At 42.0% G+C, this 17,651-nt stretch overlaps 1 protein-coding gene across 3 annotated transcripts in view; it reads right to left on the minus strand.

The window, feature by feature from the left end:
• The window catches only part of C1H3orf70 (chromosome 1 C3orf70 homolog), a 62,792-nt gene continuing 45,141 nt past the window's right edge, over positions 1-17,651 (minus strand). The window contains exons 2-3 of one of the 3 annotated variants that reach the window (XR_012073242.1): positions 2,428-4,801; positions 1-1,137 (exon numbers count right to left, since the gene is read on the minus strand). Coding sequence is in view for 2 of the 3 variants with exons in the window: in XM_015236640.2 (XP_015092126.1) it covers positions 4,245-4,801 (557 nt within the window). In the remaining variant the exon portion in view is untranslated. Of the gene's footprint in view, positions 4,802-17,651 lie in introns of all 3 variants that reach the window. The other 2 variants (XM_015236640.2, XM_015236639.3) reach the window with 2 other exon arrangements.

Here is a 17,651-nt window from a genome sequence, read left to right on the forward strand (position 1 = left end):
TTGTCCTGGTACAAAAGAAAAAAATCACATTTATTTTACAAGGCAGTGTGTTCTAAAGTATTATACAGAGAAGAAAGTTGAGCTGTTTGTAGGAAAACAATGTAATTTTAGGAAATTACAGAAGGATCAACATTGTGCTTAAAACTTTAAAACATAGGTTTTTAAAATAGACCAGTAAGTGAATGTTACAAGGTAGGAACAGCCTTAAAAATACATATGAGCACAGTGATATGGAAGCTCAGTATTAAAACCTCTAGTGGTGATTTGCCTTCGAGCTTGTTCAGACCACTGAGAGAGCACTGCTTCATTCTTAACAAGAAAAAGAACTCAAAGCACTAACAGAAACGCGGCCCTTCCCCCATACAGTCAACTCTCAGTTATCAATAATAATGAAAGGGAGCAGTGACATGAAATTTTTTGAAGGTAAATAATTCCAACATTAATTCTGAGACACGCCCCAGCACTTAGGTTTGGAAGTGAGAAGTACTGACATCCCGGGATGTACAGCGCAGATACAGTGAGTGGAACTCCCACAGCCCTCCTAACCGGGAAGAGATACAGACACACTGCAGAAAAGCCCCAAATTCAGCTGGCTTCCTTAACTCTCACACTTACTCTGGACAGGGGAGTAGTGAAGAAAAACCCAAGAAAACTTTGTTTTCCTCATTTAAAAAGCCAAAACATGTCAATAAAATTTTACACAGATGGACTAATCAAGAGCTGACTAAGTACTGTTTTAACTTGTGCTTTTTCTCCCTTGCCTAGAAGTTATTTATACCAGCAAACATATCTGGGTATTTTGACAGCTTTCTAAATTATCTGGTTGCATCCTATTCCCCCAAGGAGAGAATTTTACGTAAAAGGAGTTTAGATCAGTCCCAAAAGAACTATGATGTTTCTGTTAGGCCAGGAAGGAGAGGTTAAGAAATGATCCACCACTCCCAAGATAAAATTAAATCCTAGATCACATGCAAAAAGTACTTCAGGAAAAAAAATCATGGTTTTATTCTGTTTGGGGGATTTTATTTTTTGTTTCCTCTTGCCTGTATTATCTTGAATTACATGTCTTCCTCTTCCAGGAAAGAGAATTTTTCTCCAGGGTTTTCCTCAAATTTGCATTTCAGATCTTGAAAATACCTGGATTTGATTATAAAGCTTTAATTGTTAATGTACCAAATAGTTAACAACCACAAAAGCATTTTAATTGCTTTGTCATTTCTCAGATAAGCCATGAATATATATGAAACTTGAAAATTCTAAAAGAAATCTTCGCTAGATAAGAAAGCTAAATTTCACACAGCACTTATTTTGTATCTTCCACCTAACAGCTTTTACACCAACTTTCAAAAAGTGGGAATGATGCCAGTTTTCAACAAAAGCCTGAGAAAGCAGTTTTTCTATCCACACAGCCCAACTCTTTGCCCAAGTCAGCGTGTAGCTACAAGGTCCAAATTATACAGCTTTCCTATCTCTCAATGTGTAAGTATTAATCAAAAGCCTATTTAACATGACCGTGTTCGGTGTCTATAACACACACTGCAGTCTAAACATTCTCTAAAGTGCCTATAAATATGCTTATACAAATGAGCAATATAATATCAGGATTACAGAGAAATTCTTCCATATAATATAGAACAGAATAGGTCTAGAATTTGAGTTGAAACTACATATTTTTATATCCTTATCAGTTGCTTTTGGAATGCAAGCATAAAGAAACAACTCTGGTTCAATCATATATGATTTTCAGAGAATTATTAATATTGACAGTGCTAGGACAAAAAAGATTCTTGCTTGTGCTTATTTAGAAAAGGCTATTTTGAGATCCAGGAGCATCTGATATTTAGAATCCAATGGAACATCTCCAATTCTATAAAACTGATAGTAAGTGAAGCTCAGTGAGTTTTTAATTATAAAGAGATTGTGCAAATATTTAAAGTGATTATCAACCATTGTTAAATCCAAAAATTCCATTAAAATCGTGGCTACTCTGAATGGCAGTTCAGGAGTTTAAAAAACAGGAACCTAGGCAAAAGTCATAGATATTACCGATAAAGGGCCTGACCCTGACATACCAGCCCAGGAAACGTGGCCCTGTGCCCGGGGATTCCCGTGGCTGTGGAGACCCGGTGTGTGACCCCAATAAGATCAATGGGCAGAGGAGAGAACTGAAAGGAACAGTGTCGAGAAAGAAGACCCCCCCACCCCCATGCTCCCACCCAGGGGATGCCACGAGCTCACCCGAGCTGGGTGGAGACAGGACTCCGGCCTTGCTGTGGTTCACAGGCCGCCTGCAGCTGGCCGCTCAGTCCCGGCGGGGGTGCCGAGAGTCTCGGGCAGGGCTCTGCAGCATCTGTCCCTAAACTCCTCTCCCAACATAAGCCTCTGTCACCCCCTCCTGGACCCCGCTGTCCCTGGAGCTCCACTCACCACCTTCTGGTTGGACATGTTGAGTCTTTACATTTCAGGAAGCAGGAACTTTACACTGGCTGCATTCTCATCTGGCAACACTGTTTTTAAAGGAATATGCACACTCTGCTTTCTAAAGCCTATGGATGTTTGGGGCACCTAAACCTAACAGAATGTTCTAGCCAATCACTTGAACTACACATACAACCAGGAAAGCATGTTCTGCCCAGAGTGACTGACTTGTGAAGGATGCCAACAGGCCTCCTTCAGGGAAGGACACAACAGGCCTCTTCTTATTTCTTAAAATACAAATGAACACGCCGTAGAAAGCATGTGCCCGATGCAGACGGAACACAAGGCGCTGCCAGGAGAGCGCACTCGGAGAGGCACCTACCTCCTTCCCTCCTACTTAGACAGTTCTGCTTTCATCTGGCCAACTTTTTTAACTATGCCTCAAGGACAGTCCACTTGGAGAAACAGCAGATAACCGACTCACAGGAACATCTATTATAAACGGAGATTAGGGGCAGGATTCTGAAGAAAGCTAAATAAGAAAGAATCATTCACTATTTTATGTGTGTCGGAAAGGAGAACATATACAACGGACCGTGAATATTACTGCAGTAAAGTGAATGAGTATTACACAAAATATTTTCTCCTGACTTAGCAGCAAACTATTTCAACTGCTTTTGCATCTGCATAAAAATCCATGCATCATACTGAATTCTAATCCATTTCTCACCTAAGCCATTCTAATGCTTCATACAACCAAATGAAGCAGAATTAATCAAACCTATTAGATTCATTCCTAATCCCTAAAGGACTTGTCTTTAGCATTTCCATGCTAACTAAAACTATTACCGATTTTTTTTTCTTAAGACATTGGATGTGGCTGCCTCCTAAATATAAAACCTATATAACTTCCTAAAAGTTTTCTCCAGACTTGAAGAACAATTTTAAAAAGCAGGGAACTGTTGAGGAAGCCACCTGAAAGGCCAGCTCAAATGCTACACCACCTCCCTCAGCTAGCCCAAGCTGAGTACATCCGCTCCTCCTCTGGGTTCCCAGAGTATGTGTTACCTCTCTTACTGGACTGTGGCCCCTTCATGCTGGGAGCCAGGTCTTACTCAGTCTGTATCCCCACAGTACCCTGAGGAGTGTAGGCACCCAGCTAAAGCTGGATTGAGTGTGAAATTGAAGACGTCATCTCTTCTGAAGTGAGGTCTAGCTCAGCCCCAGATCATGGAGGGCTGTGCAGACACTGGCGGAAACAAGGGGCTGAGCTGGCCTCAGCAGCTTCCTAGAAAGAAGCCTGGGCAATGTGGCCCAGCCTCAGGGCCGGTGGTGGGGAGACAGGGAAAGGGACAGAATGGCATCTCCAGGTGCACACCTCGAGGGGTCATATGAGCTGATCCCCATACAGGACTAGCAGGGCAGGAATGCCTGTCAGTTTGCCAAAAGGAATGCCAAAGTTGTTCTGCCAAGACCTGGCTATCTAGAACACGGCATGTCCTTCACTCTGGGCAGCTGCTCAACCTGACCCACGAGACTCTGATCATTGCTTTGCTGCTTTCAAAGTTCCCAGTGAGATTAAGGCTGGGTCACAATTCATGACACCAGATGCTACATACAAAGTAAGTCAAGATACAAAGAAAACCATTTATAAGAAAAAAGGTCTTGGTTATAATAAGACTAATTTAAAAGTGAAGCTAAATCAGCAGACCACTGAACTGCTATGAGACAGGCAGAAAACACCAACTGCACTGGGAAAAGGATCCACCAGACAAAAGTACAAAAGCTCAGCATGGATCAGAGGACCTGGCTGCCCACCTGGACCCTCACACAGTGGTTTCTATTGTTTCAATCACTTCCAGATCAGACTGCGAGGGGGAGAGAAGGGTGCACTCGTCCGGTTCCCAGCTGCTCTCTGGACTGTAATCTTCCTCTGAACTCAGTTCTGCTCCCTCTTCCGTGTCCTCATCACACGATTCCACATAGTGAGCCCCAACTGCATTGATCCCAGAGTCCTCAGAACTTGAGGGAGAAGAGCAGTGATCTATTTTTGGTGTATTGTTCTCTTTTGAAATTAAGGCATCGTGTGCAGAGACCTCCTCGGGGCTCATTTTGTGGGAATGTGGCGCCGGCTGCTTCTGCACATAGCACATCTTCCCATTGATACATTTAACCTGATAGTTGTCAATAAAGAGGTCTGAGATCATACAGTACCTTGGTGAATCAGGCGGGAGAGGAGGCTGGAAGACAGATGCAAATTTCAAAAAGTGTTCAGTGAGGGAGACTGAGATCTGAATGGTGTTTGTGGGTTCCCGGGGCTTTGCGGGAATCTCAGTGCTTGGAAGCTGTTCCACAGGGGTCATCGGCTGATACACATACTTGCCTGTGGGGAACACAAAAAAGCAGCTGACATCTAACAGTATTTGACAAACCACATTGAGGTAGCAAGTGGTCTCTCTCTAAGGACTCAGAAGGTCTTAAAACATATTTCAATAACATCTCAAAAGAGACCAGTAACAGAATCATTCAATACCATTACAATCAATTAAAAATAGAGCATGGTATATAACATCATGGTGTTTTCGACTAAGAAACTCAACACACTTTACAAATCTTATATCTGAGTCTTTCTAATGCCTCTGGAGTAGGTGGGTGGATACTATCATCCTTATCTTACAGACAACTTGAAATGACTTACTTATCATATGACAATAGAGAATGTCCACAGTATAGTTCGGTAAAAACACACTATAAAACAATATAATACACTATAAAATTATAATTCCATTTTATCTTTAGTAATATGTTAATACAAACATTTAAAAACTGGAGGAATATATACCAACTTATTATCAGGATTATGGAAAACTTTCACTTTCTAGGTTTCTATGTTTAATCAGAATACCCATATACACATATTTAATAGGTAATAGCCTTGTAGGACTGTCCTGGTCAATCTCAGTGGCCGGGGTAAGGTGCAGGGTGTGAAATGATCTCTTTCAAGACCCAAAGTCATAAGTGCCTAAGTAGGAGACAGTCTCCTGGACACCAATTCCACAGGTACAACCTTAGCCGTGGGCAGATGGGAATGGGTGGTGCTGCCGGATGGTTCTAGGAAACCAAGAAGCTTATCTCCAAATCTGAGAAACACTCTGAGCGCTCAAGTGTTTCACAGAGTTGACATGGAAGTGAAACCTAACCAGGTCTGTTTCTACTGGGTCCCCTTCCTTGTTCTCTTTTACTTCATTCAACAGTTAGCAAAGCCTCCCACGTACCAAGTGTTAAGGAAACAGAGATGGAGATGACAATTATCCAGTCTGTAGGCCTAAAATGATTTCAAAATAGAAATCTGGAAGAAAAAAAAAACCCTAAAAGGCCAAGAGATAGAAGCCACAATCATGGGCACCACCTTGGGTTTTTCCTAATGTACTTCATTTATCAGTCAGTCCACACAGTATCTTCCACACATATTTACGACACTGTCTTTAACCTCGCTGCTCCTGCCTTCTCAGACAAGACAATCTTTTGCTGTGGGGCTGTCCTACGCACTGTAGGGTGTCAAGCCAGATCCTTGGCCTCTACCCACTAGATGTCGGTAGCACTTCCTACCCAGGTGTGACAATCAAAGGTGTCCCCAGACAACATCACATACTCTGAGAACTGATGATTTATGACCTCCTAGTGAACATCTCTGTGCAAGCAAATCACTCTTGTGTTTATCTGCTCTCATTTGTTTTATTTCTTGGTCAGATTGAAAATTCTAGAGTAGGGATCACATTTGTAAGGAAAACTACCTTATATTTTTAAATATGTTCATGGACAAATAGTAATTTTAGATAAGAAATGTGAGCAGTGAACAAACACAGTGCAACATCAGTAATCTATTAAGACCAACCAAGCCTGCCTGTGTTCTTACAAGTCTGTTTCTTGACTCCTAAGTAGGCTTCAATGCCATGATTTCTTTGTAACTAAATTACTCTAAAAATACATTCAGCTTCTCTCTGGAGTACAACATGAAAAAGGTACATTTAAAATTGACAGGCCTTTGAGTTCCAAGGTCCACTTCCAAGCCTGGACATGTTCCATGCAAACCCTGATCTAACAAAAACAGAAGTGAGAAAAACCCGACATGCCTGCCTAGGAAATTGGTTAAAATATAACGGGTATCTTCATTTCTGTTATGTGTGAAAGAGGGCATTACTCCTTGTCAGGCAAAATTCAAATGAGGTGAGATCTAACAGTTTGGTATGGCAGGACTTCACCTCCAAGTATCTCGGGCACTGTGAGCTAAGGAGCCAAGAAGGCAGACCAGCCCAGGATTAGAGAAAGATGAGTCTGGGCAGAGGACAGAGAAGGGACTTGGAGAATTTAGGAGATTGCTCCCTTCTGTCCAGGAGTAGTGAACAGGACATCTGGAATGGAGGTGTGATCTTCCCTCTTCTTGGCTGGTGGCCTGGTGGTTACTGAGTTCAGGAGGCTGTGAATGGCAGGCACTCAGACACACTTGTTACAGACGCTGATTAAGTTCATTCTAGCTCAAGTAACCTGTGCTTTAGTCACCCACTTGTCACAGCACAGGAGGTTCCTGAGACCCAGAAGAAGGAGGCTTCCTCTGGTCCACAGGTAGAAGGAATCCTGAAGCTGGACTCTGGGCCTTCTCTGACCCCTCTCCCACTGTCACCAACACCCTGCTGTCTGCAATCCTTCCCCTCCTTTGTGCTTCTTCATAATTTACTTTTTCTCTTCTCGCTTCTTCTACCTCTTTGTCTAATCCTCTCTGCCCCAAAGCTCTGTTTTTCTTTCTTGAAGTGTGGTAAAAGAGAAATGCAGCTGGGAGAGAGAGGTGTACACTGCATTCCTGATTACATTTTCCTCTACAAGTTACATCTATTAAAGGTGCTTCCTCACATGAGCTAGGGTAACAGCCTGTTATCTGCTGATTTGGGGATACAGATGCAAAGAGGAAGGCAGAGAAGAGAAAAACAGTAAATGCAGCCAGGTGAGAAACACGGTTCAGTAAACATCTTTTAAATATCAATTATACCCTAGTATATTGTCTGATATGCTTATAAACATGTACAAAATAAAGCAAACTCCTACCAAGGATGTAGTTTTGTAAAGAGCCCAGAGGGGTCAGTACTTTGCCCCAATCCCCAACAGCTTCTACCCTGGGGCCCACCCTGCTATGATCCATGTGCACTGAGAGCCCTGAGGCAGCACTACAAGATCCTGAATTACCAGAGATTCAGTTATGTCCATCCTTCTGTCCCAACTAAGACACAAAACGAATGAACACACTTCTGCAACAGCAGGGATTGAAACAAAGAGGTTTCTGGCCACGCAGCCAGGAAATTCAATACCCACTGTATTCTCTAAATAATCCCTTAATTAAGGGTTTACTATGTTATTTAAAGAAATAAATGGATAAGAACTTTTAAAATTGAAATCCTTGAAAGGAAAGCTACTCAGAGAGAGTCAGGGCTTGGAGAAGAGCAAAGTAGAGGCAGAGTAAGAGAAACATTTAGATGCTGCAATGAGCCAGCATTCCACCCCTGGGCATATGCCCAAAAGAACTGACAGCAGAGTCTAGAAGAGATATCTGTACCATGTTCATAGCAGCATTACTTGCAATAGCCAAAAAAGGTAGAAGCAACCCAAGTGTCTACTGATGGATAAATGGATAAACAAGATGTGGTACATACATACAATGGAATATTATTAGCCTTAAAGAGGAAGGAAAACCATGCTACAATATGGATGAACCTTGAGGACACTGTGTTACGGGAAATAAGCCAGTCACAAAAGACAAATACTGTATGTTCCCACTTACATGAGTCACCTAGTATAGTCAAATTCATAGAGACAGAAAGTGGAATGGTGTTTTCCAGGAGCCGAGGGGTAAAAAGGAATGGGGCGTTGTGGTTTAATGGATATAGAGTTTCAGTGTTCCAGCAAGAAAAGAGTTCTGGAGATGGATGGTGGTGACGGTGTCCCACACTATGAATGTATGAATGTAGTATACGCCATATACTTAAAAATGGTTATGATGGACTGCCCAAGGCAATCTACAGATTTAATGCAATGTCTATCAAATTACCCAGGACACATTTCACAGAACTAGAACAAATCATAATAAAATTTATGTGGAATCACAAAAGACCTAGAATTGCAAAAGCATTACTGAAGAAAAAGAAAGAAGCTGGAGGAATAACTCTCCCAAACTTCAGACAATACTACAGAGCTATAGTAATCAAACAATCATGGTATTGGTACAAAAACAGACATATGGACAATGGAACGGAACAGCCCAGAAATGAACCCACAAACTTTTGGTCAATTAATCTTCGACAAAGGAGGCAAGAATATACAATCGAATATAGACAAATGGTGTTGGGAAAACTGGACAGCAGCTTGTAAGTCAATGAAGCTAGAACATTCCCTTATACCATACACAAAAATAAACTCAAAATGGATCAAAGACTTAAACATAAGACAAGATACAATAAACCTCCTAAAAGAAAATACAGGCAAAACATTATCTGACATACATCTCAGAAATGTTCTCCTAGGGCAGTCTACACAAGCAATAGGAATAAAAGCAAGAATAAACAAATGGGGCCTAATTAGACTTAAAAGCTTTTGCACAGCAAAGGAAACCATAAACAAAACAAAAAGACAACCTACAGAATGGGAGAAAATTTTTGCAAAAGATGAAACCAACTAAGGCTCGATCTCCAGAATAGATAAGCAGCTCATATGACTTAATAAGAAAAAAAAAGAACAACCCAATCCAAAAATGGGCAGAAGACCTAAACAAGCAATTCTCCAAGGAAGAAGTATGAATGATCAATAGGCACATGAAAAAATGCTCAATATCACTAATTATCAGAGAAATGCAAATCAAAACTACAATGAGGTATCACTTCACACCAGTCAGAATGGCCATCATTCAAAAGCCCACAAATGACAAATGCTGGAGAGACTGTGGAGGAAGAAGAACACTCCTACACTGCTAGTGGAAATGCAGTTTGGTGCAGCCACTGTGGAAAACAGTATGGAGATTCCTCAAAAGACTAGTAATAGACTTACCATATGACCTAGTCATCCTGCTCCTGGGCATATATCCAGAAGGAACCCTACTTCAAAAAGACACCTGCACCCAAATGTTCATAGATGCACTATTTACAATAGCCAAGACATGGAAACAGCCTAAATGTCCATCAACAGATGACTGGATAAAGAAGACGTAGTATATTTATACAATGGAATACTATTTAGCCATAAAAAAGACAACATAACACCACCTGCAGCAGCATGAATGTCCCTGGAGAATGTCATTCTAAGTGAAGTAAGCCAGAAAGAGAAAGAAAAATACCATATGAGATCGCTCGTATGTGGAATATAAAAAAAAAAAAAGAAAGAAAAGAAAAAATGGTTATGATGGTAAGTTTTATGTTATGTGTGTTTTACTACAATTAAAAAATCACCAGTATAATTCACTCTATTAACATACTAGAGACAAAAATCTATATGATCCAGAATATATAAAGAATTCTTACAGCTCAAAAATAGGGGGAAAAAAAACCCTATTTTTAAAAAATGGAGGTGTTGGCTATATAAGTGCAACAGGAGGGATGTTTGTAGTGACAGGAATGCTCTATCCCTTGACTGTATTACTGTCAATATCTTGGTTATCATACTGTTCTATTGTTTTACAACAACAGTTGTCATCGGGGGAAAGTAGGTAAAGGATACACAGGCTCTCTCTGTATTTTCCTTAAAACTGCACATGAATCTAATTTTTTCAGAATAAAAAATATAATTTAAAACAATAGGAAGACATCACCACAGAGGTGACATGGCACCCTTTCCTTATGTTGCATTATATCAGGAAGTACGTGTTACTGACTGTCTCATGGCTAAACACTCGTTTAAATGTGGTATATCTATCCAGGTTTCCTCACTGTAAAGCTGGTATTTTTCTCTTTGTAATTAATAAGTATCTTACTTTGAAACTCTGCAAATATCCTACCTCCATTTTAGCATGCACAGGTAGATCTGGTCTGCAATAACCATTACTGTGGAATTTGCCAGTGATTTTTCTATTTCCATCATTTCTTCTGTATTTATGAATTAGAATTCTACATAAGCAGGAGCTGGTCCTTCTCCCCATTTATTTATTTATTCAATTATTTATTTACAGAAGCATGGTCTCACAGATATTTATTTTATTCTATAGATTATAATCCATTACTACCATTATTTATTTTGTTGCTCAAACTGTCCCAGACTCAGCTCTTGGGAGCTCCTTTAAGTTAGCCCCCAGGTCATTTCAACATGTCCCACCCTTTTGTGACGACTTCCTTACTTTCTGGCACCATTAAGACCTCACTGGCTTATTACTTCCCCTGCCCCAGTCCAGGCATCAGCCATCTCTCCAAGGAGCCCTAACTCCTTTCCTTAAGAACTTAAGTTTGTTCTCAAAATACTCCTGTGAAGTAGAATTTTAGTTTTCTGATAACTCAGTCACTCACAAAATTCATCCATACAAAAGTGAAGCCTAAACCTCATTACAGTACTTAACATCTATTTTTTAAATAATATAAAAATTTTAAATAAACTTTATAAATCCATTAAATTATTTTTCAAGGGAGATGAAATCACTTTTTCAATAATGAAACTAAGATCACAAAAACCAACTGTGATCACTAAGTGAAGAATAAATTTTATCTATCATGGTTCTTTTCAGGAAACCTGGTTCAACACTTTCAGCTATTTCTCAACTAAAGCCAATCAAAACCACTAAATAAGTAACTTCACCTATTCTTTCAAAGTCTTGGTTCACAATTTATCTGACTGTTCTTCCCCATCAGTGGACAGCAATAATATGCAGTACATACTTTTTCACAATGCCTCAATGAGACACTAAAAAAGACTTATTTTCTCATCCTGGTTCTTTGGGAAGGAAGGAAGGGAGGGAATGAGGGAAGGGGGACAAGACAAGACAATTACCTTCTCAAGCTCATGTAATAAGGCAGGGATTCACTTCTAGGACCCAGGCCTTAAGACATCCTGTGTTCTTTCTTCATGAGGATACTTATTATTTAATCAATAAGGTTTAGATAATGCTCTTATTAGTTTACACTGTAATTCTCTGCCATTAATTTCAGCTAATATTCCAATTTGTAGCATAGTGTAAATACATAGTTGATACATTTCCTTGAAGGAGTTTCTTTTGGTTGTAGAGCAAAAGGGAAGGAAGAAAAAAAAATGTAGAAATCAATTTATATGCCGCACTAAGCTATTGTATACACTTTATTAAACTTTTTTTTTAGGATCAGTTGTGCATTTTGATTCTTAAAAAAAGATCCTTCGGAGGGGAAATGAGCTTTTTGCTTTTACAGATAGTTTTATGGCTGTTAAACGTGTCCTCTTGGCACATGAAGCACACTGCTCTCAGGGAATGCAGAGTAATTTTATAATTAGCCTAAGTAAAATATAATTAAAAAGGTAAATCTACTGAAAAAAACTGAGTGGCCTAAGGGAAACTGCATCCACAGTTCAGTTTTTTTATTTTATATAGCAAATCACAATGATGCTCATTTTAGTCCCAAGGGCATTCATTATATTAAAAGTAATATTAAATATTCTTATTCAGCTATTTCTGCAATGTGCATTATTTACTAAGTTGAGTAGCATATCACAAACTAAAAGCAAAAGAATATAATATTTTTTATTACCGACATTTGTTGTGGCCTTACTATCTACCCTGCTCCATTGGCAGTCAATATACCAGTATCTTTGTAACTCAATCTAGGAGAATATAAAGTTCATGTATTACCCAGTACGCTGAAGACCCCCTTCAGAAATTTATGCAAGATGCTAGTTTCTTCATTTTTCAAATTATGTAATCTTTAGTGTGGTGGAACACATTAATATAAAGCAAAACCCTAGTGATATAGAGTACCAAAGCATGGTTTATTTACTAATCTGACCATCTACCAGGTTTATATTACTAAACCAGATGCTATGGGGAAATTAAAAGAAATACAACATGTAGTCATGCTTCAAGGAGCTTCCAGTCAAAATGCAGGGAGAAGATAAAAAATAAAGTGAAAATAAAACAGGAGTTGAGTAAAACTGTAAGTATCCATGGGCATTCATTAGGCAGGGGAACAGGGCTCCAGGCTTCACTGAAGGGTTGTACCTGGCTATTAAAGGACACGTACCCTTGAGCAGCAAGGAGAAGTGCCCCAGACCAGCTCCAGAGCCAGAAGGTGTCAGATGGCAACTGGGGTTCAAAGAGTCGACCAACAGAGCAAAGGAGAACAAAGTTTGTGAGGAAGACAAAGGCTGGATGGGGCTCAGAATGCAAGGCCAAAGAGTTCATGTTTTAGTAACAATGGTGAAGCACTGCAAATTACTGAGGAGGCAAGTAATAACAACAGAACGGGATATTAAAGAATTTAGTCTGGTAAAGATGTGCAGAGGAGCTGGAAAGAGACGAGATGAGGGTTAAGAGGAGGCTAACACAGATTTTCAAGCATGACATTCTGATCCAACTAAAGTCAGCTGGCTCGGTAGAAGAAGGAACACAGGAGACACTTCTAGGAAGGTGACAGATCCTGGGGGTGCAGGGCAAGGACTGGGGAGTCCACTGTACCTGGATGTGAATCCCGACTCAGCTACTCACTGCCCATTTGAGCTTTAACAAATTGTCGACTGTCCCATGCTTCCCTTTTCCTCAGGGAAAAGTGGTTAGTGCTCTCTATTTTAAAGCACTAACTCTGGCACACTGCAGACATTCTCTTACTGGTGATACTTGCAGAAGACAGGAGCTGCCTGCAGGTCTGAGCCCCTCAAGAGGCTTCCCAGGGTTGCCTCTAGGCCAGCACCTCCGAGCCTGTATCCCCAACTCCTGAGTCTTGGGAATGCCCTGGATGCACCTGCTTCCTGATTCAGCCCAGCCTGTAAACCTGACCGCACTTCTCCCACACCCTACCTTCCTCACCTATCCCCCTGGCCCTACAATCTGCTTTCACTCCACTTTTCAAACTAATATTTACTGAACCTCAATTATGTGCCACAGACTGAGCTGGGGACATGGGATTGAAAGAGCAAGCAGAACACATCCCAGCCCTCACAAAGCTTACACTTTAGGACAGGATATATATTTGAACAAATAATCACACAAAAACATATAATTATAAACCATAGAGAGTGACAGGAAAAAAAATCAAAATCAATGATTAGAAATTACATGTGGGGACACTCCCTTCACGGGGGGTCTCATTCTGGGATGTGGCGCAGGTGTACACCTTCCCTCTTCACCCTGTCCTGACTTAATAGACGATCTGTTGATCCTTGCGCCTCCTTGCCCACTTTGCCAGCAGGTTGGATGTTGCCTCTTTTACTTCTGTGAAGAGGTACCCCCTCCTCACCATCACGAGGACCATATCCTGAGGGGGAGATTTTGCCTTGCCCTGTGGCACTCCAGCCCCACCCTTCAGCTCTATTTGTTTCTTTTTCTTTCAGAGACAAAAGTAATCCAATTTAGTTGGCTCAAGGCCTAAATCTCCTCCCTTCCTCTCTAAAGAATTTAGGCCCGGGGCTCTGGACACCTTTTCTTCCTCTGGCTCTTGCTGCTCTCCTGGCCTAAACCACAGGACATCCTAACCAAAATGGGGGTGACTACAGGCATCCCAAAGGACTCTCTGTTAGGATGCATATTAGCTACCTGGGGGAAATTCAGATAGGATAGTTTAAGGAAAAAGTAATTAATTTTTCTTTGCAATACTGCATAGCCCCAATACAAGCTAGGGGACCAACAGTGTAGTAGAGAATAACCTTTGTTTTGTTGGAGGTTTACAGGGACACCATGACATAGCCCACGGGGATGACTGCAAGAACAAAGAATGCCTGCAGCAAGAAGATTACAACAATCAACCACACCCCCTCCCTTATTTTCCCTCCCACTCCCTTATTTTTTTGTATAAAAGGAGCCTTTATTCTGACTGGAGCAGGATGGTTCTCCAAGACATTAGTCTGCCATCCTCTCAGTCTGCTGACTTTCCAATAAAGTCGCTATTCCTTGCCCCAACACCTCGTCTCCCAATTTACTGACCTGTCGTGCAGCAAGCAGAATGAGTTTGGACTCAGCAACAAGAGATCTGACCAAAAAATGGGTCATTAAATTACAATACCATGTTGCAGCTGGACTTGTTTTGTCAAAGGGAACGTAAACAGGGGAAGTCCCGTATGCCCAAATGTTCCTGACCCTATTTCAAGACCAGGTCTAAGGAACTCCTTAAGGGACAGTCTTCTGGACCATCTAACCCTAATGCCCCATCTGGGAGGCTGGAGACCCCAGACCCCCATGAATCAGCTCCTGGATCTGGCGTTTGGAGTATTTAACAACAGAGACATGGTTGAAGAGGCAAGAAGGATTCAGGGACAACAGCGAAATGCACAATGCTCAGCGGTAGCCCTAACCCCTACACCACCTCAGGGTTACCCTCCCTTTCGAAGACCCATAGTAAGGACAGGATCCAGGACACCTGGATCAGAGACACTGCCTCACCAAGAAAGGATCTGCTTCAAGTGCTGCCAGGAGGGCCACTGAAAGGACGAACACCTGTTATATGGAAAAGGTCCACTGGGACCCTGCCCGATACGCAAACAAGAAGGCACTGTCCCTAGTCCCCAAGGGGGCTTGGGGCTCCCAAACCAATGACGGCCGAGAGAACTGAAGACTGACAGGTCCCTGGCTGGCTGACCCTCCCCGGCTCCCAAAGCACACCTGGTCATTTCTCTGGAGGTGCCTCGGGTAACCTTTGATGTGGCTGGTAGGAAAGTTGTTTTCTTATTAGATATGGGGACCGCCCACTCTGTGCTGACTCTTTTCTCCAGACCCTTGTCCTCCTAATCCTGTACGATAATGGGGATCGACAAAAAGCCCCAAACCAACCAATTCACACCCCTCCCCTTAGCTGCCTCCTAGAAAATTTTACCTTTGCACATCAGTTTCTGTTCATGCCTGAGTGCCCCATCCCCTTGTTGGGAAGGGACTTGCTCACTAAATTCCAGACAATACTCCAATTTGGAAACCTTCACAAAAAAGACATCCACCAAGAAAAACGATGGCTCTTGGCCTTGAGAGCCCACCTCAGTACCAAGCCAGAGATCTCCATTCCACCCCATATTGTTTCTCAAGTGAACCCCGCTGTCCGGAGCACTGAGGTCCCTGGCACAGCTACTACTGTTAGGCTGCCTTTAGGAACGAGACCACCTGAGCCTATAGGCAAGCCTCTTGACATCAAAGCTGAACTGAAGGCAATAATTAGAGAACTCAAACCCAGGGAGGATCCTCAGAAGTGTCTGTAAATAGAGTTCCAAAATGGGAGGCCACCAGTCTAACTAAGCTGACCACAGCTGAAATTCAGAGCCTGATAGGAATTTTGGGGGGAAGGCATCTCCCCTAAACTAAATGAGGGAAAATAAACTGTCCTTGTTTTACAAACCTAGTCTTTACGGTAACAGAGGTGTGACTCCAGAAATAATCCAAAACCCACCAATCCTTGTACCACTCCCAAAATCCCCCTTAAGAGATTTATAAGTATCTAGGAAAAATAACCTCTTCCTGGCCTTAAGGAAACAAAGTCATCCTAGGAGGAACTTGCCTTTCTATGCTTTTGAGATGCAAATTTCAAGAGAGGGGTCTTTTGTCATTTATAGGCAGTTATCAGCTGTACTCTGATGCTGTTGCAAAGGTGCTTCATCTTTAAGAAGAGTCACAGGATCGGTACAGAAGCAGTTACAACAGTTTCACAACAAGATGATGGCTATGTGTGAGAAGATTTCAGCCCATACCACCCTCAGACTCAAGAAACAAGAAGCTGTCCTGTCCCGGGGTCCCTAGATTAGGCATTCACATTTTTACTCCTTGATAGGCAGTGTCAACATCCCTACTCAGCTACAGCAGACAGACCACAGCCCGTCTGCACCCCAATAAGATTATGGGAATGAGATAGGAGGGAAGGGCACAGGAAACAACCGTTATAGGAATGACACAGCAACAAGCACCAAGATGGTGGAAAAGTCAACTCCCAAGAGAAATGGAGGCCCAAGATGGCGGGAGATTCGAACTCCAGTGGACCTTGAGCTTCATTATGCACAGTGTAATGTATCAGCAGTGAATGACACACCCACAGGCGCCATGACAGTGCCAAGGATGACCATGAAAGGTCAGAGAGGGTGGTGGCCCAGTTCCTGGGGTCCCTGCTCCTTCCCCAAAGTAGTTGCAATAATCTTCCCACTTGCTAACATATGAAAACTAGCCTTCTGAGACAACCTTCTGAGATAGCCTGCATTCTGTCAATGGAGTGTACATCTCTCTAAATAAATGTACTTTTATTAAAAAAAAAAAAAAGAAGTTACACGTGAGATGTGTGAGTTGGAAGGGGGAGGGGTTGTTAGGAAAGATGTCCCTGAAACCATGATGGTATGTGGTTCATGTCACCTCAGGACTGAGTAAGAGTTAACCAGGCAAAGAAGGGGAAGAGCCACGGTGGCTGCCGCATGATGAACAAGAGGGAGAATGGTCAGAGACAGGGTGGTGAGGCCAGACCTGCAGGGCCCCAGGGGCCATGGGAAGGACTGGGGCCTTTATCTTCTGTAGTAGAAAGACACGGCTCAGTTTTGAGGGGAGAGTGACATATCAGTTTGGCCTTTCTCCTCACCTCCATTTCTGTCTGCTCCTCTCACGGGATGTGCACAGATAAAGCTAGTCTAAAGCACGAATCAGACTTAACAATCAAGCTACCACCCTCTCCCAGTTTCACACTCAGATCTGGACTTCAGTCAAATCAGTGAGAGAGGGAACAGAGGAGGTGGAGGAAGGACCACTGGGCAGCCTGTGAAGGACAGGAGCCCTCACCAACAGCCTTCTACAGACCACACTGCTCCGGGCCACAATGTTGATGCCCTATAGTATGGGTAGCTGGTACAGGGAGGCTTGTCTTAAAAATCACATTTCCAGAAGTGCCATGAACCAGCAATAGATGAGAAGCTGTTAGCCACACTTACCAGGTTGGAGCAGCCAATCTGAAAAGAGACATGATGAAGACTCTATACTTTTTCAAACCATGTTTAGTCCTACCTGAAGCCAAGTCTTCTGGTTTGAGGGATAGATATATGCAAAAAACCTTGTGTATTTTAACAAGTAACTACCAGTG

This window comes from Vicugna pacos, chromosome 1 (assembly GCF_048564905.1).
Source record: "Vicugna pacos chromosome 1, VicPac4, whole genome shotgun sequence".
NCBI lineage: Eukaryota > Metazoa > Chordata > Mammalia > Artiodactyla > Camelidae > Vicugna > Vicugna pacos.